The sequence below is a fragment of the Puma concolor genome, chromosome A2 (assembly GCF_028749965.1).
Source record: "Puma concolor isolate L17-30 chromosome A2, mPumCon1.1.hap2, whole genome shotgun sequence".
Lineage (NCBI taxonomy): Eukaryota > Metazoa > Chordata > Mammalia > Carnivora > Felidae > Puma > Puma concolor.
In genome coordinates this window covers 48,515,559-48,540,062 of record NC_141668.1, presented here as the reverse complement: position 1 = coordinate 48,540,062, position 24,504 = coordinate 48,515,559, and the positions used below count along the sequence as shown (strand labels likewise).

Here is a 24,504-nt window from a genome sequence, read left to right as displayed (position 1 = left end):
CAGTCCGCCGGAGCCTCTCAAGCCAATGATGCTGCAAAAATTACAGCTGGGCGGAGCCAGGACTTGGTCAGGCCGCGAAGCACAGGGAGGGGTCCTAGAGAAAGGCGGATTAAAGAATTCCACAACCTTGGACTTTGGGAGATTTCTGGGGAACGCAGCTAACCGGAAACTCCTCCGGCAGATTTACAGCTGTGAAGTTCCCCGGCTGAGCGTGCTGAGCCCCCAGGCTAAGTGAAAAGGTAGCGGTATCCGGAAAGGCCTGTTTACTCTTGCGCACGCTGAGAGGTTACTCCCCGCCCCTAGGAGTCCACAATCCTGTATTGTTACTTAACTTAAAGTATAAACGATAAAGGCTTAAATATTTCTGTAGGGTTCGCAAAGCGCATTCCCGTTGCGTAAACCTCACTACACTGCCAGTAAGGCAGGTTCTTTAATCCCATTTAAATGATAAATGTATCTGGGCAAGGAGAGGTTAAGGGTCCTGCTTAAAATTGTTCAGCCCCAAAGCATTTGAGCTCCGCCTTCAAACCCGGTCTTCTGATTCATTCTACAACACCGCATAAAGTTATGGCTGCTAACAGTTTATCTCTTAGTGACTTTAATGTAGAAGGTAAATAATAGCTTCTATCGAGGAGACGGACGTGCAGACCTCCACTTTATCGTAATCACAGTAATCACAGTTACGAGTTACACTGGCTTATCTTAGCTTAAAATTATTAGCTTTACATTTTTCGCCTAATTTCAAAAGCAACACATGTTCATTACAGTCGATTTGGAAGAAACTGGAAAGCACGAAAGTAGGTTTTCCAGTTAAAATAAAAGAGCCGAATTAAACATGAATTTCAGATAAACAACGAATCCGTTGTTCTGTATTTTTGCTAAATCTGGCAATCTTATGCCAAAGAAAAAGAGAAAAAGAGATCGCCTATAGCGCCACCATCTACAAATAATCATCTTAACATTTTGGTTCATGCTTCTGTGACATAGGCTTAAAAGAAATTAGATCAGATTGTACACTTTCTTTCATAACGTGCTCTTTCCACTTAATCTATCGCTAACATTTTCCCTGGTCAAACATCCTTGGCACAGTACTTTCTCACATTTTAATATGCTTAGGAATCCTCTAGAGTATCTGTTAAAATGCAGATTTCAACTCAGGAGGCCTGGGCTCGCCGTGAGTTCCTGCAATTTTGACTAGCTCCTAGGTGATGCTAATTCTGCTGTCCATGGACCGCACTTCCAATAGCTATGCCTTAGAGTTTAAACATGCTTACTAGCCACACTGTATTCTATCGTGAAATTCCCGTCAACTCCGTACACTCTATTGCTAGCTGCCTTGATTTTCTGGCATCAATTAGCCTTGAAACAAGATTTGGACCCTGGGGGCTATAACACAGGAGGCACCCTAAGGGGCCACACTGACCCTCAAACATCCAGAGATGGGTACGGCCCCACCTACGGTACCATTAAGTCTGGACTGTGTCCCGCATCGTCTCATAGGTCGCCTACTCTCAAGCCCACTTCCCAGGACTCAATTTCCCTGCCTGCAATTCCCGCTACGTCACCCCGCCGCCGCCGCAGTCGCAGCCAAACCCCGGAGTGGACCTTGGGAACGTGTGCGCGAGCGGCGCACTAGGCATGCGCGAGCGGGCCCCGGGCCCGGCGCGTCGAGGATTCAGGTAGCGCGCTGTGGCACCGCCAGCCACCGGTTCCCTCGCTACAGTGGCCCCTTGGAGGCTGCAGCCACCACTCGGGCCCACCCAGTGCTTTCGCCTCCCTGTGAACAGCGCGCCGCTCCACCGCACGGGGGCCCTGGCCGGCCGCGTCCTCACGTGCCGAGGCCGCCGCAGTGACCCCGCCCCCGGGCCGAGGATGTGAGGCTGGCCGGGTGTCCCCGCACCGGGCCCGGGCGCCGGGAGTCGGCGGCTCGGCAGCTCTGGGCTATGGCCCTGCTGCCGGTGCTCCTCGCCTCCTGGGGCCTGGGGCAGTGAGGGGGCCGGCGGGCGAAGGGAAACGGCCCCGGCGCGGCGGGGGCCAAGGGGCCGCGGGCGACATGGAGGGGGTGCTGTACAAGTGGACCAACTATCTGAGCGGTGAGTGGGGGGCGCGCCAGGCGCCGGGTCCTTTGTTTGAGCGGCGGGAGGGCGGCGTCGGACGCGCGTCCCCGGGGGTCGGGGTCACGACCCCTAGTGAAACCGGAGAGGCCTGCACGGGTCGGGGATACTTGCCCAAAGCCGTTCTCACGGGGCCGTGTCACCCATGCTGTAAGGACACAGTCCAATGCTGGGGCTGGGTGAGGCCCATAACTGCCTTTTCGCTTCAAGGAAAGCTACAAAATACAGAGGTTTGGAGTGACTGGAAAGGCTCGATGCCCTCGGCGTCAGCGGGAAGGAGGCGCTGACTCCCGCAGTGGGGGTCTTCTAGGAGCCTATCGAATTCTGGCGAAGGAGCTGGTCTCGCCCGCCCAGCAGAGAGGTTGGAAGGTTTCCTATGAATGCTAGAGGTGACTTGGAATTCCAGAGGTGAAAGGTCCTTTTTCAAACAAAGTCCCCAGTGCAAACACTTTCCCTTTGTCACTTTCGGAGTCATCTGCGTGCGGACCAAGATATCAGAATTCCATCTCAATAGTTCAAAGCTCCAAAGTATGTACACGGTTTTTGCTTGTCTCACTTGAGCGTTCTTTTTGTTTTACAGACCCAGAAATTCCCACAAAATGAAACGGTAGCAACTGTTTTGTTGCACTGCTGAGCAGAATGGCTTAAAAATATACTCTGCCCCCTTTCCAATGTGTGGAAGTACCTTCCTTCATATCTTGTAAGGTCGTAACTATTCTCCAACCGTGAATATGATTTAGAACAAGCATATTTTCGTTTTTGCAACCAGTATTTCGTAAAAGCCTTCTGCATGCTAGCAACTGTGTTAGGCACCATTTTGGAATTAAACTTTATTAAGGAAAAAGAGCTGGGCACTTTTAATTTTAATAGCAGTGTATTTGAAACCAGAGGTATTCCCAGTATCTCTTACAGTGGGAGAGATATATTTTCCCAGCCTTTGATAGAACAGGACAGTTAAAAAAAATTTCATTAATGTTTATTTATTTTTGAGAGAGAGAGAGAGAGAGAGCTCAAGCAGGGGAGGGGCAGAGAGAGAGAGGGAGACACAGAATCCGAAACAGGCTCTAGGCTAAGAGCTGTCAGCACACAGCCGGATGCAGTCTCCAACTAATGAACTGTGAGATCATGACCTGAACCGAAGTTGGCTGCTCAACCGACTGAGCCACCCAGGCGCCCTGGGACTGGACAGTTTTTTAAATGTTTTAGTGTGGTGATGCTCTAGGGTAGTTTAAGGACTCATGTGTCTGTGAGGATCAGTTGGCATATTGACTTTGATGAGGTTACACAGCACAGCCAAAAGTGCACCTGTTGGCTGTACCCAGAATCTCTTCCTTTTGCAGACTGTGGTTAGAGGTGAGTTGTTTATTTTCCTGATATTCATTAGTAAAGACTGAGTGAAGAAAGGTGTTTTAGAAGACCTGGCCTTGGCTTTTGAGGACTTTCTTTGATGTCAGATGGTTCAATTAGATGTGGGTAACTCGTGGCTGGGCTTTGGTGAATGTGCAAGGCTCATTAACACTCTACGAATCTAAAGGGAGCATGCTTGATCAGGTAATTTGTCTTTCAGGTATCTCCAAGTTCTGAGATATATGGATCTTAACCCCTTGAGTAAAATTTAGTGCCTGGTCTTTCACCCCTTTCCATCACACATGCTTTTTAACTTTTTTCTTTCATCCTGAACACTCTTCCTTCTTTTCTTCCATCCCCCTCCCCTGCCTTTTTTTTTTTTCCCCTCACTTTTCTTACTCTCATCCTCCTTTATTTATTTTTTTTTTTATTTAAATTTTTTTTTTTCAACGTTTTTTTTTTTATTTATTTTTGGGACAGAGAGAGACAGAGCATGAACGGGGGAGAGGCAGAGAGAGAGGGAGACACAGAATCGGAAACAGGCTCCAGGCTCTGAGCCATCAGCCCAGAGCCCGACGCGGGGCTCGAACTCACGGACCGCGAGATCGTGACCTGGCTGAAGTCGGACGCTTAACCGACTGCGCCACCCAGGCGCCCCTCTCATCCTCCTTTATATAGAAAGTTTAGTCTGTGTGTATAGTACCTGCTTCCTGGTTGTTTTTTTTTCCCCCTGACTGTTGTTATGTATTCTTCAATACAGCAAAATTTCTCTAGAAGGATCTTTTGGAATCTTTATCATGTGATGCCTGTACCATCTGTCTAGTTGGAAAAGAGTCTCCTTTTTTCTGCCCCAAGTAAGAGAAGTTAATTCTGCGATTGGTGCCAGGGTGGAAGCCCTAAAAACGGGAGCCTGGAGCCATTGCCAGAGGCAGCTGTCCTTATATCATGCTGTTTGTTCCCTTGACCCACATGCCACCTCGTTGTGGGCATAGTGTTCATAGAAGCCCATCACACCACCGGGTACTTTTACTGAATATACTTAGAATTATTTTTTAGCACACTGTCTTTCATCAGGAGATAAATTTACTTTGGAACGAAATGGTATAGTCTAGGAGGAACAAATGCATTCTCGTTTCTTCCACCCTCCTATGTGAGATAGTCTCCCAAAAGAACATAGTGTGACTGTTAATGACAAGCTTTGATGAAGACATTACTACTTTTTCTTCTTCTGATGCTTGTTTTTAAAAGTTACATGAAAAAAAAATTTTTTTTTTTATGTTTATTTTTGAGAGACAGAAACAGAGCATAAGCAGGGGAGGGGCAGAGAGAGAGAGAGATACAGAATCCGAAGCAGGCTCCAGGCTGTGAGCTGTCAGCACAAAGCCCGACATGGGGCTTGAACTCACGTACCGTGAGATTGTGACCTGAACTGAAATCGGACGCTTAACTGACTGAGGCATCAAGCGCCCCTAAAAGTAACATGTTTTCAGGTTGCCTGGGTGGCTCAGTCGGTTAAGCGTCCAACTCTTTTATTTATTTTTTTTAACATTTTATTTTGTTTTTTGAGAGACAGAGGACAGGCAGGAGAGGGGCAGGGAAAGAGGAAGACACAGAATCCAAAGCAGGCTCCAGGCTCTAAGCGGTCAGCAGAGGGCCCGATGTGGGGCTTGAACCCACGAACGTGAGATCATGACCTGAGCTGAAGTTGGATGCTCAACCAACTGAGCCACCCAGGTACGCCAACGTCCGACTCTTGCTTTCAGCTCAGGTCATGATCTCACATTTGTGGGTTCAAGCCCCACATCAGGCTCTCACTAACAACATGGAGCCTGCTTGGGATTCTTTCCTCCCTCTCTGCCCCTCCCCCATGCTCTTTCTCTCTCAAAATAAATAAACTTTCTTTAAAAAGTAATGTTTTTCCTTAGGGTTTTGCACGCAGTAATTTTAAAATAGATATCCCAGGGGCACCTGGATGGTCAGTCGGTTGAGCCTCCGACTTTGGCTCAGGTCATGATCTCACGGTCGTGAGTTTGAGCCCCCGTCAGGCTCTGTGCTGACAGCCCAGAGCCTGGAGCCTGCTTCAGATTCTGTGTCCCCCTCTCTCTTTGCCCCTCCCTCGCTCACACTCTGTCTCTCTCTATCTCTCTCAAAAATAGATAAACATTAAAACAGATATCCCAGCCACAGTTTTTGTTCGTTGTGAATTTTTCTCTAAATGGTCATATCTGTTTGTGTAATTTTGTCATGCCCACAGCTTGATATGGGAAGCCTTTTTTCAAATCTGAGTAGAGAAGTTAAGAAATCAGTTTGTCAGCTGATCCTTTTAATGCTTGGAGGATATTGTTAATTTCATTTGCCATCTACTGTGTTGTTACCTACTATTATGTTAGGCACAGGGCAAGCAACACTGAACAAGACAGACACAGTCCCTGCCTTTCTTGAGCTTACAGTCTGATGGGGGAGAAAGACGTTTATTGGAAGTACTTAGAAGCATGTTCCAAGTGTGTGTGAGTTGGGGAGAAGGGAAGAAGAGAAGCTAGTTTGGGTCACTGGGGGAGGCTTCTCTGAAGAAAAGATTTAAGCAGAACCTGAAGGATAAACAGAAGCTAGCTAGTTGGCGAGGCCAAGGCAGAGGTGCATTTGGAGGCTGTGAGGAAGAACTTTTTAGCTACGGGGAATGTCGGTATGAGGTATGAAGGCCGTAAAGCAGGACAGAGGCAAGTGAGTGAGGAAAGGAAGGAAGACCTGAAAGGCTGCAGAGCTTAGTGTGAGGCTCCAACAAGGCTGCAGGGGTGGATAAGAAGCTTGAAAGGCCCCTGCCTATCTCTTGTGCTGGTGTAAACACCATGGGGCGGTAGGAGTATATGAAAGAGAGAGAAATGATGAGAGTGTTTAAACACTTACTTTGTTTGCATTTATTGTACTTTGCCAAATACTGTAGTTATTTTGTGAGTTTCTCTTGCCTCTTTAATCAACCGGTAGGTATCACTTACTGAAAGTTGGAAACATCATCAAACCCAGAGAATAGCATTTAAATTGCTTGCATGAGTATAGTACTAAAATAGAGAAATAGAAACAGTCTCTTTTCCTAATACACTAGGCATATGCAGGTACCCTGTGCTCCTTAAAAGGAAAATGAAAAAAGAGAGAGAGAAAACTTACGTGTATTTTCTTTAACAGCCCTGAGCCATCCCACTTTTTAAACATCAGAACACTAGACATTCTGGAATTTAGCGTCACACCTTCTCTTTAGACATTAGAGGATTAAACCTGGAATGAAAAGGAAATATGGATCAAACATTTCACAAATCCCTATATTGTGTGAAATGTAGAGCTAGGCATTGTATGTTTGTTATTCATATCTTTCAAGCCCTAAAAGTTGGTCAAGGAATATTATACCTGCTCGGTTGTAAATTAATAGTAGAACCATAGTTGAGGCATTAAAGAGACCTAAAATCCGCTACAAGCTTCAGACTCACTTTACCATTCTGAGCTTAACGTCTTCCTCCATAAAAATGATGAGATTTACCAGTCAATAATTATAAAAATAGTAAAAGATTTTGCGATGTTCTAGGCAGTATTCTAAACATTTTACGAGTATTAACTCATTTAATCTTCACATCCATTTTCCAGATGAAGATACTGAGACACAGAAAGGTCAAGGAACTGGCCCAAGGCCACACAGTTAGTAAGTGGCTCCGGAGTCATTGCTCCATTACATAATACCTTGAAAGGGCCTTCCTGCTTGATCATTATATAATTCTAGCTGATTCATAATGCACCTATATTTAAAATATGTTGACCTAGAATAGCAGACTCCATTTGGGGGTAGGAGGAAGGGAGGAGTTCAGGAGTGAGGAAGACTTTGCTCAGTGTTGTGCTTATGTTTTGTCACAAGGAAATTTTCTGAACTGTGCTGTGAGCTTTCTACTTTGCCATTTTAGGTCCCTTTCCTGCCCGTGCAGCAAGCGGGAGGGCTGCTGCCCTGAGCTCTATCCAGCTGCAGGCTTCGTGGGCCTGGCCAGCAGGTTAGGGCACAACACATTGCAGTACTGCATTCCAGAAATAACAAAAGCTTGCATCATGCTGACCAGATGGTTGTCCGGGGAGGTGCGATAATTTTGCTTACTGCCCCCCAACGCAGGTTTAGGAAGGTGACTCTTGCCCGTATACGTTTGTGCTGTGTAAAAAGGACATCTGGAATGTGAGTGATCCAGAGCAAGATTCTCATGGTCTCATAACCACTGATCAGCATTTTTTGTTGTTGTTTTAATATCTTTATTGAGATAATAATTCACCCATCATAAATTTCACCATTTAAAGTATACTGGTTAGTAGTTTTTAGTGTGCAGTCATCGCCACAATTTAAAAATATTTGCATTATCCCCAAACGAAACCCAGTTAGCATTCACTCCCACCCCACCCCACTCTTACCCTTGACAACCACTAGTCTTCTGTCTGTGTAAACTTGCCTATTCTAGACATTTCATATAAAGGGAATCATACATTTTATGTGTTCTTTTGTGACTGGCTTCTTTTACCTAGCATAATGTTTTTTGGGGTTCATGAATGTATAGCATCTATCAGTACTTCATTTCTTTTTATTGCAAATAATACTCCATTGTATGGATATACCATATTTTGTGTATCCATTCATCAATTGGAAATTTGAGTTGCTCCATTTTTTTGGTTATTATGAGTAATGGTGCTGTGAATATTTGTGTCGGGTTTTTGTGTGGACATGTTTTCATTTCTCTTGAATATAAACCTAGAAGGGGAATTATTGGGTTGTATGGTAACTCTTTTTGTTTAACAGTTTGGGGGGAATTGGGGCACCTGGGTGGCTTGGTCAATTAAGCATCTGACTCTTGATCTCAGCTCAGATCTTGATCTCAGGGTTGTGAGTTCAAGGCCCATGTTGGGTGTAGAGATTACTTAAATAAACTTAACGACAACAACAACAAAAACACCACACAACCAAACTTTTCCAAACTGGCTGCACCATGTTACAATCTTATCAGTAATGAAAGAATTTCTTCACATTCTCACCAACACTCATTATGATCTGTCTTTTTTCTTATATCCATTCCAGTGAGTGTGAAGTGTTACCTCCTTGTGGTTTTGATTTATATTTCTCTAATGACTGATGATATTGGTCATCTTTTCATGTGCTTATGAACCATTCATGTATCTTTGGAGAAATGTCTATTTACAGCCTTTGCCCACTTGTTGTTTGAGCTCTTTTTTCATTATGGAATTATAATTCTTTATTCTGGATACAGGTTCCTTATCTAATATATGATTTGCAAATATTGTTCCTGTTCTGTAGATTACCTTTTACTTTTTTGATGGTCTCATTTGTAGCACAGAAGTTTTTAATTTTGGTGTCCAGTTTATTGATTTTTTTTTCTTTTATCACTTGTGCTTTTAGTTTCATCCTTAGGAAACTATTGTCTAACTTAACACAAAGTCATAAAGATTTCCTCCTGTTTTTTTCCTGAGTTTTTAGTTTGAGCTCCTACATTTAGGTCTGTGGTCCATTTTAAACTAATTTTTGGGGGCGCCTGGGTGGCTCAGTCGGTTAAACGTCTGACTTCAGCTCAGGTCATGATCTCACTGCTCGTGAGTTCGATCCCTGCATCGGGCTCTGTGCTGACAGCTCGGAGCCTGGAGCCTGCTTCAGATTCTGTGTCTCCCTCTCTGTGCCCCTCCCCTGCTCGTGCTCTTTCTCTCTCTCTCTCTCTCTCTCTCTCTCTGTCTCTCAAATATAAAATAAAACATAACAATAAATAAATAAACGAATTTTTGTGTATGATGTGAGTTAAGGATCACCTTCATTGTTTACATTCTTTGCCATATCCAGTGTTCAACTCTTTATTCATGATTTCAGTGACAGGGCCATGGGCCAGTATATTTAAATGCTGTAAATGAAAATGGTTGAAGTCTGTAAGCCCTGAGTTGAAAGTTCTGCTCTGCTACTTACTAATGCTGACACCTTGAGCAAGTTACTTAATCTCCCTGAGCCTCAGTTTTAAGATGACAGCAAGAATAATAGCTATACTAGATTTTTTACAAAGATGAAATGGATAACATATATGAACCTGTCTAGTACATAGTTCACTTACTGTTAGATTAATTGGACAACTGTTTTGATTAATGATGCCAGAAAAATTCAGTTGTTGGTTTTGTCTGTATGCAAATTGAGTCTCCTCATTGGTTCTGAAAGTGTATGTATTCTGAATTCTTTTTTTTATGTTTATTTATTTTGAGAGTGAGAATAAGCATGAGCGGGGAGGGGCAGAGAGAGAAGGGGAGAGAGAATCCCAAGCAGGCTCTGTGCTGATAGGCCTGTGCTTGAACCCACAAACCGTGAGTGAGATCATGACCTGAGTGGCTATCAAGAGTCAGACGCTTAACCACCTGAGCCACCTAGGTGCCCCTAACCTGAATTTTTTAAATCCTCCTTTTGGAAGTTGGAGTGATATAATCTATAAAGGAAAATACTCCAATAAGCCATCAGAATCTTGGAATTGACTCTGTAGTCCTATGACAGTCATTGTTTTGAATGAATGCTGATTACAGATCACATAATTCTGTGTACCACTGTAATGTTGCCTCTAGCAAAAATTAATAATTTGTTAAGGAACATAAGAGATATTAGACCATTGCCTTATTGGCACCCCCTCAAAAGCAGCACCAGTCTTTCCATTAATTCTGATGTGTGATGTGGTTGGAGATGTTAGGAGTGACCATGGAGTCTCAGGTCATTGATGTGGTCTGTGGACAGGAGGCCTGAGGACCATTGTTCTCAGACTGTGCTCTCAGTGTTCAACCTTTACCATTTCCTGTTACTATTACTTTCATATTGTTTAGAATTGAGCAAAAGCCCAGTTAAACTCCATTAGGAATAGATTTGGAACAGGTAAGAAAGTAGGCAACGGAGCTTTGCTGGACAGAAAACAAATGAATAGACAACAGGGAGGTCCAAAAAATACTGTGATGCTTGGGCATTTCTTTCCCTGGATCCATTTTCAAGTTGGCTGGTGGAGAGTGTGACAGTAGCAGAAGAGATGGAAAAGTGGGTAACTTAGAGTTAGCCAGAGAGAGGGCTGACCTTTCTCAGTATTCGTGTTACGTCAAAGGAAGCAAAATATCATTTGCTTGAGAATCTACTCCTTTAGGTAGAATTGTTACTATATAGTCCAAGACAAGGATGGCTCTGTCTTGATTTTTAAATACCAGAGGAAAGGTTTCAACAGTCTACTTTTTTTTTTTTTTTTTAATTTTTTTTTTTTTTCAACGTTTATTTATTTTTGGGACAGAGAGAGACACAGCATGAACGGGGGAGGGTCAGAGAGAGAGGGAGACACAGAATCGGAAACAGGCTCCAGGCTCTGAGCCATCAGCCCAGAGCCTGACGCGGGGCTCGAACTCACGGACCGCGAGATCGTGACCTGGCTGAAGTCGGACGCTTAACCGACTGCGCCACCCAGGCGCCCCTCAACAGTCTACTTTTAACACAGTCTAATAGCTCCCCGTTATTCATTCACTGAGAATGGATGGAACACTAGCATCAACTCTTACTATACCCTGTGTGGATATTAGGGATACTGTTTTGAGTAAGACATGATCCCTGTTCTCAAGGAGATAATAGGCTTGTGGCTGTCCTTCTTAACTATGAAAAGTGCCTTTCTAAATTTGGCTAAATTCATGATTTTGTCCCTTAAGCCTTTACATGGTTGCTTCAAGGCTATGGCTTGACAAAGCTCAGAAGAGCTACACTGCATGTAGCTGGTCCCTAGGTGTAGGGGGTTAGCTCTTACCTATCATCCTCTGGAGTCTTGGAATTTTAAAGGCAAATTTGGGGCATCCCTGACAGGCTGGAATGTTAAAGTCTTTGGTCATCCAGGTTGACATCACAAATATCTTTTTGCTTTTTTTAATGTTTATTTGTTTTTTTGAGAGAGAGAGCGAGAAACACAGTGTGAGCAGGGGAGGGGCAGAGAGAGGGAGACACAGAATATGAAGCAGGCTCCAGGCTCTGAGCTGTCAGCACCAAGCCTGATATGGGGCTCAAACTCACACACTGTGAGATCATGACCTGAGCCAAAGTTGGATGCTTAACTGAGTGAGCCACCCAGACGCCCCATGGGATAGGATTAGATTACCAAGCCAAGCCAAGCCTGAGAGTTTTGAATTGGTGAGGAGTCACTTGGGATTTCTGAATAGGAAGAAAGTACAGGTAGAAACAGTACATAAGGAAGATTCAGCTGGCTAAAACATGATAAGGGAGGAGAAAACACTGAAATAACGGGAACACAATGATGATGGAAGGGGAGGAGGGAGGCAGTATCCTCCATTTCACAGATGAATAAACCAAGGCTCGTAAGGTAAATAATTGACTTCGAATCACACAACAAATAAACCTTGAGCCAGGTCTGCCTGGCTTTTGTCCTTCCCATGATTTTACACCATACGCCTCAACATGGGCATGGTGTAACAATGAAGGCAAGAGTGGAGAAGAGTGTGATTGGGCAAGACTTAGTGACTGACCTGGAGGGATGGGGCAGAAAGTGACCCTCAGGTTTGGAGCTGGGGTAGTGAGAGGTTGCTGGGTTTGTTAAGAGTGACATTATAATCAGAAGGAAGATGATGTGTTAAACCTTAGATACTCAGTTTCATCCGTCTGTCTGTTTGTAAATTGGAAAGTAATGCCCAGAGGAATTAAGTGACATGCTCAAGATGACACATCTAGATGTTATGAGTCTGAACTTGGACAAACAACATTTCCTATTTTCTTGAGTAAGGTGATGGTGGAACATATGAGAAGCATTGCCCAGAACAAATAAATATAACAAATGTCCAGTTTGATAGCCCAAAGCACAGAGAGAGGTAACTTACAGCAGGCTCCAACAGAAGGTTCTAAAGAGAATTTGATTTAATATATTGTAATTATAGTCTCCTCACCATCTGCATGCCTTACTCCCCAGTAGGCTGTCACTCTTTGAAGCCTGGGATCATCTTTTCTCGTAATCTCCAAGCCTGGCAAATTATAACTGCTCAAAAATGCTTTGTGAATTAATTAATGGTAAATTAAGAAGCCTGTAATTTAGCTAGTGCTTGGTTATTATCTGTTATTATTAGGGATGTCTCTTCCTTCCTCCTTCCCAGCTGCAGCAAAAGTCTTATGACTGACCTGGCAGAAGAACCCACAGCCTTGTTATCCACTGTCCTGTCTGGAGCTCCTCTGGGGAGGCTGAGCTATGGGCAAGGGTTTTGATGAGGTAGAATATGGCTGAGCACCCATAGCTGGACACGGAAAACACCAAGACTGTGGCGGTCAGGACTGAGTAACTGCTTTGCTTCAATTTAGAAATGGTAGATTTTCACACCATTAATGTATCTGTAAAATATCTATAACATGATATATTATGACCATCATGTAATATATATGAGTTATGAACACAGCAACCATTAATTTATGGTGAACAAATTAAGTCTTGACTCACCACTTCAGAAAGGTTGTTAATTCTGTGAAGAAATTTAATCTTTCTTGACACTAGTTAATTTCTCTTGAAATAGATGCTGCGAAAGAATTAAGTTTCCTGTTACTTTGAATCAAGATAGAGGTTTACAGGTTTTGAAAACTGAAAGAGACTATTAAACTCATGCTATAATTCTGTAGAAAAGGAAATGAAGGTCAAAAGAAGTTAGAGACGAATTCAGCCCTTTTGCTTCTTCTCTCTGTTCCCACTTGATTATGGTCACTAGTTTTTCCTCTTATGTTTGATGAAGAAGCACCTTTTCTTCATTTTTTTCTTTACTTTTGGCTTAATTTTCTATAAGAGATTTAAATAGCCCCTTCTTGTGTTTTTCTGCATTTCTAAACAGCGGTATTTCATTACGGATTTTTAAAAATTTACAGTGTGTTAATGTGGGTCTTTTTTAATCTTGTTTTTATTTTCTGTTAAACAATAAGATTGTAAACTTCTGGTTTCCCATAATATTTAATTGGCAAAAGTTCTGAAGAAAGTACGATCGGTTTATAGGCAGAGTGATGTACCCTAGCATGAGGTTAACATTTCGTTTAGTGGGTGTCTTACTAGTTCTATTTAAGAGTATTGTTATTGGGCCAAGATGGAGTAAGTTCACTGTAGTCTCTCTCCCACTGAGACTAAAACCTGAACAAACTACTCAAGTGCCTGAGAACTCTGAAAAGTAAATTATAGCAAGCCGACTGGGGAGAGAAGACAAAATGTTAACAACCACCATGGTAAAGATGAACACTCTTGAAACAAATGGAAAGATATAGATTCTTAGCAGAGAAATAGAAACTACTAAAAAGGACTAAATGGAGATTTTAGAGCTAAAAAACTATGATATCAATATTAAAAAAAAAAATCACTCAGTAGATGGGCTCAGTAAAATATAGATGACACAGGAAAGAATCAGTGAACTTGAACATAAGTCAATAGAAATTATCCAGTCTAAAGAACAAAGGAAAAAAATGAAGGGAAATAAATGAATAAAACCTTAGGGATACAAACTTCTACTTACAAATAAGTCCTGGGGATATAACATACAGCACAGTGACTATGGTTAATAATACTATGTTGTATATTTGAAAGTTGCTAAGAGAGTAAATCTTAAAAGTTCTCATTAGAAGAGAAAAAATTTGTAACTCAATGCGGTAATAGATGTTAACTAAACTTATTGTGGTGATCATTTTGCAATATATACATAAATCCTGTTGATGTTAAATGTCAATTGTACCTCAAAAAAAAAAAAAAAGCACATAGAGTCAGGGACCTCGGGAGACAAGAACAAAAGGTCTAACATTTAGACTTTGGAGAAAGGAGAAGGGTAAGGAGTAAGACATTGGTGAAGAAAACAGTCTTGAAAAAATAATAACTGAAAACTTCTCAAATTGGGCAAAAGCTGCTAATTTACAAATTCAAGATACTCACCAAACTCCAAGCCGTGTCAGCTCAAAGATATACCATACATATAATGAAACTGCTGAAAACTAAAACACACAAAAAAACAAAACAAAACAAAAAAACCTCAAAAGCAGCAAGAATAGAAAGACACAGTACGATAGGGAAACAGTTTCAGTATCTGGGATTTCTTACCAGCAAATGTGGAGGCTAGAAGGCAGAGTTTAAGAGTTAAGGCAAAATAAAAACACCCTTAGATGAAGGAAAATTAAAATGTTAAAAACGGTTCTTGAAGCTGAAGGGAAATGATACCACAGGAAACTTAGAACATCAGGATTTAAAAAAAGCAACAAAAATGGTAAATATCCAGATAAATATAATAGACTCTTTCTTCTCTGTAAATTCTTTAATATGTGTATGACTGTTGGAAGCAAAAATTATAACCTCATGGGGGGATGGTTGTTATATGTAGATGTAATACATATGGTAACTATAATATAAAAGGAGAAGGATAAAGGACTTCTTTGGTTTTAGGTTTGCATATTTTACTTGAAATAGTAAAATATTATTTCTAAGTAGGCTGAAAAGTTAGATGTCTATTTGTTAAGCCCTAGAGCAACTAATGAACAAATACTAAGAGATACAGCAGAAGATGTGGATAAAACGGAGTCATATAATCCAAAGGTCAGGAAAGGGAGGAACAAAGTAACCAAAAACAAAACAGGAAACAGAAAATTAATAAAGCAGTGTCCCTAGTTCCAACTATATTGATAATATATTAACTGTAAGTGATCTAAACAGATAAAAGACACAGATTGTCAGATAGAATGAAAAACAAGACCAAACTATATGCTGCTTTTGAGATCTTTAAATATAAAGATACAGGGGCGCCTGGGTGGCGCAGTCGGTTAAGCGTCCGACTTCAGCCAGGTCACGATCTCACGGTCCGTGAGTTCGAGCCCCGCGTCAGGCTCTGGGCTGATGGCTCAGAGCCTGGAGCCTGCTTCTGATTCTGTGTCTCCCTCTCTCTCTGCCCCTCCCCCGTTCATGCTCTGTCTCTCTCTGTCTCAAAAATAAATTAAAAAAAAACGTTAAAAAAAATAAAAAATAAATAAATAAATATAAAGATACAGATTAAAAATGAAAGGATATAGGGGCGCCTGGGTGGCACAGTCGGTTAAGCGTCCAACTTCAGCCAGGTCACGATCTCGCGGTCCGTGAGTTCGAGCCCCGCGTCAGGCTCTGGGCTGATGGCTCAGAGCCTGGAGCCTGTTTCCGATTATGTGTCTCCCTCTCTCTCTGCCCCTCCCCTGTTCATGCTCTGTCTGTCTCTGTCCCAAAAATAAATAAACGTTGAAAAAAAAATTTTTTTTAATAAATAAAAAAAAAAAATGAAAGGATATACAAACATAGATGCAAAAATCCTCAAAAAAATATCAGCAAATTGAATCCAAAAGTGTATAAAAAGAATTGTATACCATGACCAATTAGAATTTATCCCAAATGTGCAAGGCTGGTTCAACATTTGAAAATTCATCAATGTAATCCATTCTATCAATGGACTAAAAAAGAAAAATCACATGGTCATATCAGTAGACAGAAAAGCCATTAAGCAAATCACCATTCATGATAAAAACTCAGTAAACTAGGAATGGAAGAGAAGTTTTAAAGAGTATTTTTAAAAAATCCACAGCTAAGGGGCACCTGGGTGATTCAGTTGAGTGTCCGACTTGGCTCAGGTCATGATCTTGCGGTTCATGAGTTCGAACCCCACAACAGTCTCACTGCTGTCAGCCTGCCAGTGCAGAGTCTGCTTCTGATTGATCTTCTGTCTCCCTCTCTCTCTAGCCCTCCCCGTCTTGAGCTGTCCCCAAAATAAATAAATACTAAAACAAAAACAAAAACCAACAGCTAACATCATACTTTATTGTGAGAAACTAGAAACTTTCCCGCTAGAATCAGGTAAAAAGCAAGGATGTCTCCTCTTACTACTCCTTTTTAACATCATCCTGGAAGCCCTTGCTTATCCTGTAAGGCAAGAAAAAGAAATTAGAAGCATACAGATTTGGAAGGAAGACCTAAAACTGTCTTTGTTCACAGGTAACATCACTTATGTAGACAATCTGAAACAACTAACCGAAAAAGTGGAACAAATGTTAGCAAGGTTGCAGGATACAAAGTTCATGCGCAAAAGCCCATTCATTGCCTTCCTATATACCAACAATAAACAAGTGGAACTTGAAATTTCAAACACAGTACCATTTACATTTAAACCCCCCCCCCCAAAATGAAATACTTAGGTATAAACCTAACAAAATATGTATAACACCTGTATAAGGAAAACTACAAAACTGGTGAATGAAATCTAAGAAAAACTAAATAAATGAAGAGATAGTCCATGTTCATGGGTAGGAAGACTCAATATTGTCAAGTTGTGAGTTTTTCCCAACTTGATCTATAAATTCAATGCAATCCCAGTCTAAAGTCCCAAGAAGTTATTTTATGGGTGTCAGCAAATTGATTCCAAAAGTCATTTGGAGAAGCAAAAGACCCAGAATAGCCAACACTATCTTGAAGGAGAAGAACAAAGTTGAAGGACTGATGCTACCTGACCTAAAGACTTACTGTAAAGCTATATAATCAACAATGTGTGGTATTGGTAAAAGAAAAGACAGATCATTGGGGGAAAAAAGCCCAGAAGCAGACCCACATAAATACAATCAGCTGATTTTTGACCAAGAAAGAGAGACAATATAATGAAGCAGAGATAATCTCTTCAACAAATTGTGCTGGACCAACTGGACATCCACGTGCAGAAAAAGTTAATCTAGATACAGACCTTACAGCCTTCACCAAAATTAACTGAAAATGGATCATAGACCTAAATGTAGAACACAAAACTGTGAAACTCCTGGAAGATAACATAGGAGAAAACCTCGATGACCTTGGCATTTTTATGCCTTTTTAGATATAATCCCCAAAATACAATCCATGAAAGAAATAAGAAAAAATAATTAATAAAAATAATTTAATAAGACTTCATTAAAATTAAAAACTTTTGCTCTGTGAAAGACAGTATCAAGAAAACTAGAAGAAACATCACACGGGGCGCCTGGGTGGCTCAGTCGGTTGGGTGTCTGACTTCAGCCCAGGTCATGATCTCACGGTTCGTGGGTTCGAGCCCCACGTCTGTCAGCTGTGCTGACAGCTCAGAGCCTGGAGCCTGCTTTGAATTCTGTTTCTCCCTCTCTCTCTGCCCCTTCCCTACTCACACTGTCTCTCGCTGCCTCTCAAAAATAAATAAACATTGAAAAAAAATTTAGAAGAAACATCACAGACTGAGAGAAAATACCTGTGAAAGACATCTGATAAATGGACTATTATCCAAAATATACAAAAACTCTTAAGACTCAGCACTAAGAAAACCAACATAAAAATGAGCCAAAGACCTTACAGACACCCTACCAAAGAAGAGATATGGATGGCAAACGAGCTTGTGAAAAGTAGCTTCATGTCATATGTCATCATGGAAATGGCAAAGCACCAGTGAGGTACCACTACACATCTATTAGAGTGGCCAAAATCTGGAACGCTGACACCACCAAATGCTAGCAAGGACATGAAATAGCAGGAGCTCTCATAAATTGCTTTAGAATACAAAATGGTACAAAAAGAAAAAAAAAAACAAAAAACAAAACAATACAAAATGGTACAGCCAGCGACTCTAGAAGACAGTTTGGTGGTTTTTTACGAAACTAAACCTGCTCCTACCATATGATTCAGCCATCGCTAAATTTTACCCAAAGCAGTCAAAACCTCATGTCCGCACAAAAACCTGCACAAGGATCTTTATAGCAGCTTTATTCTCAATAGCAAAATTTGGAAGCAACAGGATGCCTTTCAGTAGGTGAATGGATAAACTGGTACATCCAGACAAGGGAATCTTGTTCAGTGCTTAAAAGAAGTGAGTTGTCAAGCCATGAAAAGACATGGAAGAATCTTAAATGCATATTACTAAGTGAAAGAACCCAATTTGAAAAGGCTACATACTGAATGATTACAATTATGTGACATTCTGGAAAAGACAAAACTATGGAGACAATAAAAAGATGAGTGGTGCTGCAGGGGCAGGGGTTGTAGTGGGAGATGAATAATGATGGATACATATCATACGTTTGCCTGAATCCATAAAGTGTACAGCAGGAAGAGTGAACGTTGAGATAAACTGGATTTTGGATGATTATAATGTGTCAATATAAATGATAAAAAAATGAGCCATTCTGGTGAGTGATGTTGATAAGGGGAAAGGTTATGCAAGTATGAGTGAGGGGCATATAGGTAATCTCTGTATCTTCCTCTCAGTTTTGGTTTAAACCTAAAACTGCTCTAAAAAATTAAAATCTTTTAAAACATAAAAAAAAAAAAAACAGGAAAAGGTACCATGCAAACACTAATCAAAAGCTGAATTGGCTGTATGAATATTAGACTAGGTAGATTTCAGAACAGAAAATCTCAAGGGAAAAGGAAGACACTGTGTAATTATAAAAGGGTTAATTCATCAAAAAGATACAGGAATCCTAAATGTATATATATCTAGAAACAGAACGTCAAAATCTATGAAGCAAAAACTGATAGAACTGAAAGGAGAAATTCACAATTATCCTTGGAAACTTCAACATTCTTCCTGTCAGTACTCCATCAAACAAGTAGACAGTAAATCATCCAAAGATAACAGAAGATCTGAATACTATCAACTAACTGGACCTAATTGACATTTACAGAGTGATCCCTCGAACACCAGCTGAATACTGTATGTTTTTCAAATGCACCTGGAACATTCACTAAGATCGACCATATTCTGGGCTATCGTAGAAACCCTGCCCAATTGAAAGAATGCTCCTGTCTTTAACAGAATTAAACTAGAAATCAATGACAGAAAGATGTGAGAAATCCCCAAATATTAGGAAATCAAACAATATGTTTCTGAGTAATCCGTGGGTCAAAGAGGAAGTCTTCAAAAAAATTGCAAAATATTTTCAACTAAAATGAAAACACAACAGTGGTTGGCCAGGGGTACAGTGTGGGGAGAGGGTTTGACTACAGACGGGGAGCACAAGGGAATTTTGAGGGGAGGATAATGGAATTTTTCTGTATTTGTTATGGTGGTTGTTAGAGGATTATGCGTTTATCAAAACTCAGAACTGGTAACCAAAGAAATTTCACTACATGTAAATTTTAAAATATTGTTAAGAATTTAAGTGCCGAGTCAGCAGAGCATGTGACTCTTGATCTCGGGCTCGTGAGTTCATGCTCCATGTTGGGGGGTAGAGATTACTTAAAAATAAGATCTTTGAAAAGAAAAAAAGAATTTATGTCTCTTTTTAATGGAGTGCAGTTATTTTTAGTGATATGTTTGGATGAGTTACATGTCACAAGGCTGCTGAGTATGGGAAGTTACATTGTTTTTTAGACATAGGTGTGACTCACAAGTAGTCACTTTTTGGTTTGGATCTTTAAGGTATAAGAACATGTCTAGAAACTGATTTTAAAGTGGTTGTTGTGAAATTAAAAAGGAAAAAACTATAGTATAAAGTTAACACGAGCTATGCTGTTTTAGATCCAAATATATGTACATTTTTTCAAGAAAACTATGCTTATTGGAAAAAATCCATATTGCTTGACATTAGTTGAGCTGAAAAAAGTGAATTTTGCAAACAGTTGCTGTCAATTAAGTATAGATTAAGTATAGAAAGACATTGCACTATGTGAGAAAACAACAGGCTGGTAGCAGTTTTGGAATAATGATCTTCCAGTCTTTAATTTCTTTGAGTAATGTTATATTGTTTTTGAGTATAAATTTTATACTTCTTCTATTGAGTGTATTCCTAACTATCATTCTTTTCGATCTTAATGTAAAAGGAACTGTTTCCTTAATTTCACTTTCAGTTCATTGCAAATGTATAGAAATACAATTGATATCTGCATGTGGCCTTCTATCCTGCAACGTTACTGAAGTTATTTATTCTAATTTTAATTGAACTCCTTAGGTTTTTGCTTTGATTTGTTTTGAAATATGTAAGAGCATGTCTGCAGATGAAGGTAGATTTGCTTCTTCTTTTCCAATCTGGATACCTTTTATTTCATTTTTTACCCTAATTGCCCTTGCTAGAACCTCCAATAAAATATTGAATAGAAACAGCGAGAGGAAGCATCCTTATGTTGTCTCAGGGGAAAAACCTCCAGTCTTTTGTCATTAAGTATGTTAATTGTGGGTTGTTTTGTCTTGTTTTGTTTTTTACATGCTTTATCAGGGTGAAGAAGTTCCCTTCTATTCCGAATTTTTGAGAATTTTTATTGTGAAAGGATGTTATTACATTTTGTTTTTTTTTTTTTAATTTTTTTTTTTCAACGTTTATTTATTTTTGGGACAGAGAGAGACAGAGCATGAACGGGGGAGGGGCAGAGAGAGAGGGGGACACAGAATCGGAAACAGGCTCCAGGCTCCGAGCCATCAGCCCAGAGCCCGACGCGGGGCTCGAACTCACGGACCGCGAGATCGTGACCTGGCTGAAGTCGGACGCTTAACCGACTGCGCCACCCAGGCGCCCCTGTTATTACATTTTGTCAAATGCTTTTGCTTTTTCTACATTTAGTGAAGTTGATCATGTGATAGTTTGTAAATCTTTTATTTAGGAATAAATCCAATTTAGGCTTGAAGTTTAAAAAAATGGATATTGGCTCACTTTTTGACTATGAAAAAGTTCTTATCTATGGGTATAATATGGTCTTATTGCGGTGTTCAAAACTGTCGTCTGGATTTGCTTCCTTTCCCTGCCTCCCTCAAGTCCTCCCACCTCCGTTCGCTTAGTGGGTGAATCACGTTTAGGTCCCGTGTGGTGGCAGAATGACTGCTGACAGCTCCAGGCAAACATCTTCAAGACCAGAGCAAAAAGAGGCAGTCTCCATTTCTTTCCATCTGTCTCCAGACCCAGCAGAAGTCTCAGGTTTATTTATCTCTGGTTGGGTCACTTGCCTGTCGCGGAGTGTATCATTGAGGACAGGGAACGTGAAGCTCCATTTAAGCCTGAATCACATGCCCCACATAGAGCCAGTCAGCCCCACCCAAACTACATGGATAGAGTGTGGAGGAGGAGAATTTCAGTAACAGAGGTGTTAAGGGTGGATGCCAGGTTGCCAAAAATAAATGTCCACTATACCTTTTATAGTGAAATAATCCAGGATAATGCAAAGTATGTGAAATTGGCATTTAAATACTTCTATTTCCTGACCCCATCCCTGGCAGAGGTAACTTATATAAGCTAAAACTTTTCTTTGCTCATTGAAATCTCTTGTCTAATCCCTGCAAGCAGAGAGTTTGGCTGACACCACATTCCATCTCCAACAGAGAATGGCCAAAAAAAGGGGGGGATGGGAAAGTGGGGTTGGACCGGAAGATTAATCCAATGGTAATCTAAGGGAGTGGGGACTGGTTACACCCACAGTTTTCATCTGCTGTTTTGTTACCTTGAATATTTGATCATTTCCAAGTGTATTAGCAAGGGTTCTTTAGAAAAACAGGTCCAATAGTATATACAGTTGTATATGTATTATATACATATATGTATGTACTTGTAATATATGAAGGGATTTATTGTAAGAATTGGCTCATGCAGTTATGGAGACCGGTCCCATGATCTGCTGTCAGTAGGCTGGAGAACCAAGAAAGCTGGTGATGCAATTCGATCGGAGTTCAAGGGCCTGAGAGTTAGGGAGATGGATGGTATTAAGTCCTGATCTGAGTCCACAGTCCCCAGGGCACCAGTGTCCCAGGGCAGGAGAAGGTGGATGTCTCATCAAGAAGAGAGAGCAAATTCTCCATTCCTCTGCCTTTTTGTTCTACTCAGGCCCTCAGTGGATTGGATGGTACTCACCTGCATTGGTGAGGGGAGTCTTTACTCAGTCTACCGACTCAAATGCTAATCTCTGCCAGAGACACCCTCACAGACAAACTTAGAAATAGTGTTTTACCAGCTATCTGGGCATCCCTTAGACTATCAAGCTGAAACATCAATCAAAGTAACTGCAGATTAATTTAAAACAGGAAGTGGATTAATGGCCTCTTCATTCTTGCCGCTTTTCTCATACAGTTATTTCTGAGCTGTAACTGAGCTTTCTGGGAAATGGACATCGTGAAAGAGCAGTGCATCCCAGTCCTTCTCTGGACTGTCCATCGCTCTGCCGGTAAATTTCATATAATGGGACTGAGACTTCTGTGGTCTCTTAATGTGCCTTCTGAGATTCCAGTAACTTTATGATTTAAAGAAAAGGTTTTTTTGGTCATGGTTTTTATAGTTACAGACTACAGGATAAAATAACGATATATAGAACTTCCCCTAGTACAATTATAACTTCTAGGTAAATATAGAACATGTTACAGGGAAGGTGCTGTTTCAGTTGCTATTACAGTTCACCAGCAACTTTCAAAACCTAACTGCAGCTGTGCCGTGTGTGTGTGTGTGTGTGTGTGTGTGTGTGTGTGTGTGTGTGTGTGTGTGTGTGTTGAGGGAGAGGAGGAGCTCTTTAACTTTTTTCAGACTACTATAAGCTAAACCTAGTTTAGTGCCACAGTTTTTCAATTATTCCACATTTCAGTAGCTGAAATCAGGAAGCAGAAGCAGCGCCGTGTCATTGATTAATGGCCAGGTATTTTTTGTGTGTGTGTTGAACAAAATAATGGTAAGTCTTAAAATTAATGGTGTGTGATGATTAATTTTTTTGTTATTATTATTTTTTTGATTTAAATCCAAGTTAGTTAACATATGATGTGATGACTAATTTTATGTGTCAGTGTGCCTGGGCCATGAGGTGCCTGGCCATGTGGCTAAACATCTTTCTGGGTGTGTCTGTGAGCGTGTTTCTAGACGAGATTGACGTTTGAATTGGTGGACTGAGTATATTGCCTTCCCCAATATGAGTGGGTCTCATCTGATCAATCAATGACCTAAATAGAGTAAAAAGGCCAAGAAAGAGGAAATTCCTCCTGCCTGAGCTGCAACATTGGTCTTTTCCTGCTTTCTGACCTGGATGGAACCACAGCTCTTCTTGGGTCTCAGGCCTCTTGGTTTGTGTGAATCAGTCATCGGACATCTGTACCTAAGCAGCCCCTAGGGCTCTGCTCAAAGCTTTTCCTGGCCTTCTCTCTGTCTGCCTCAGCCCCAGAAGAGTGTCATGAGAAAAATGTATCCCTAAAGGGCTATAACATTTCAGAGAAAAAAATATGTGTATATCTGACTGAGGAGACTGACAAGGCTTATGCAGAAATAGTCAGAGATGACATTTTAGAAAAAAGATCCAACTCAGGCAAAAGCCCAGAAGCAGGAAGATAGCAAATAATTTTGGTTGCCTAGAATATAAATTTGTAAGAGGACTAGATAAGATGTATATTTCAACCAAATATATTTGGTTGTCCCCTGAAATTCTCCAAAGTAAAAGTTGTTAAGCCCTTGAATGTTTTAAGATTATTTCATTACAGTGGATCAATGCTAAGTAATAAGTCAAAGTTACCTTCTCCTAGGGCTCATACGCCCCCACACAGGCTTATTTGCACTCTGTAACTCTCTATGACGTTGAAAGGGCTGCAGGACACGGGTATAAGAGCACCTGGCCCTGGGGGCCCCAACAGACCAGGATCTGCCATTCCCTGCTGACAAAATCCAAAGACAGAGAGATGAGTAGTGGTGACACAAGAAAGGAATTTATTTCAGTGAGGCCCACACCGGCAAGACAGTGGACTGATATCTCAAAGACTGTTTCCATTGTGCTGAAAATACTTGTGGGTTTATTATGTAAGGAAAATGTGGGGGAAGGGTCGGTGGGTACCAGTGCTGGGCAGTAAAGGTCAGGTCAGTCACTATCTTGGGGTCAATCGTGCAGGGTCTTGCTGGAGTCAAGGCAGTAGTTAATTGCTTGAGGGAGTAGTTTCAGTTCCCATCACTGGAGGCTTTGCCTGTGGGGTCTTTTGCCTGAGTTAAGAGAGATAAGCTGGAAAGAACTTAATCAGAAAGTACAGACTGACTGAGCTCAAAATGGAGGTGGTTGAAGTCGTG

The 24,504-nt window shown here is 41.1% G+C and overlaps 1 protein-coding gene across 3 annotated transcripts in view; it reads left to right on the top strand.

Moving 5' to 3' along the window:
• Positions 1-1,637: 1,637 nt before the first annotated feature.
• PLEKHA8 (pleckstrin homology domain containing A8) overlaps positions 1,638-24,504 on the top strand; it is a 63,262-nt gene continuing 40,395 nt past the window's right edge. For all 3 annotated transcript variants that reach the window (XR_015245906.1, XM_025929539.2, XM_086693499.1), the window contains exon 1: positions 1,638-2,093. Coding sequence is in view for 2 of the 3 variants with exons in the window: in XM_025929539.2 (XP_025785324.1) it covers positions 2,054-2,093 (40 nt within the window). In the remaining variant the exon portion in view is untranslated. The remainder of the gene's footprint in view (positions 2,094-24,504) is intronic.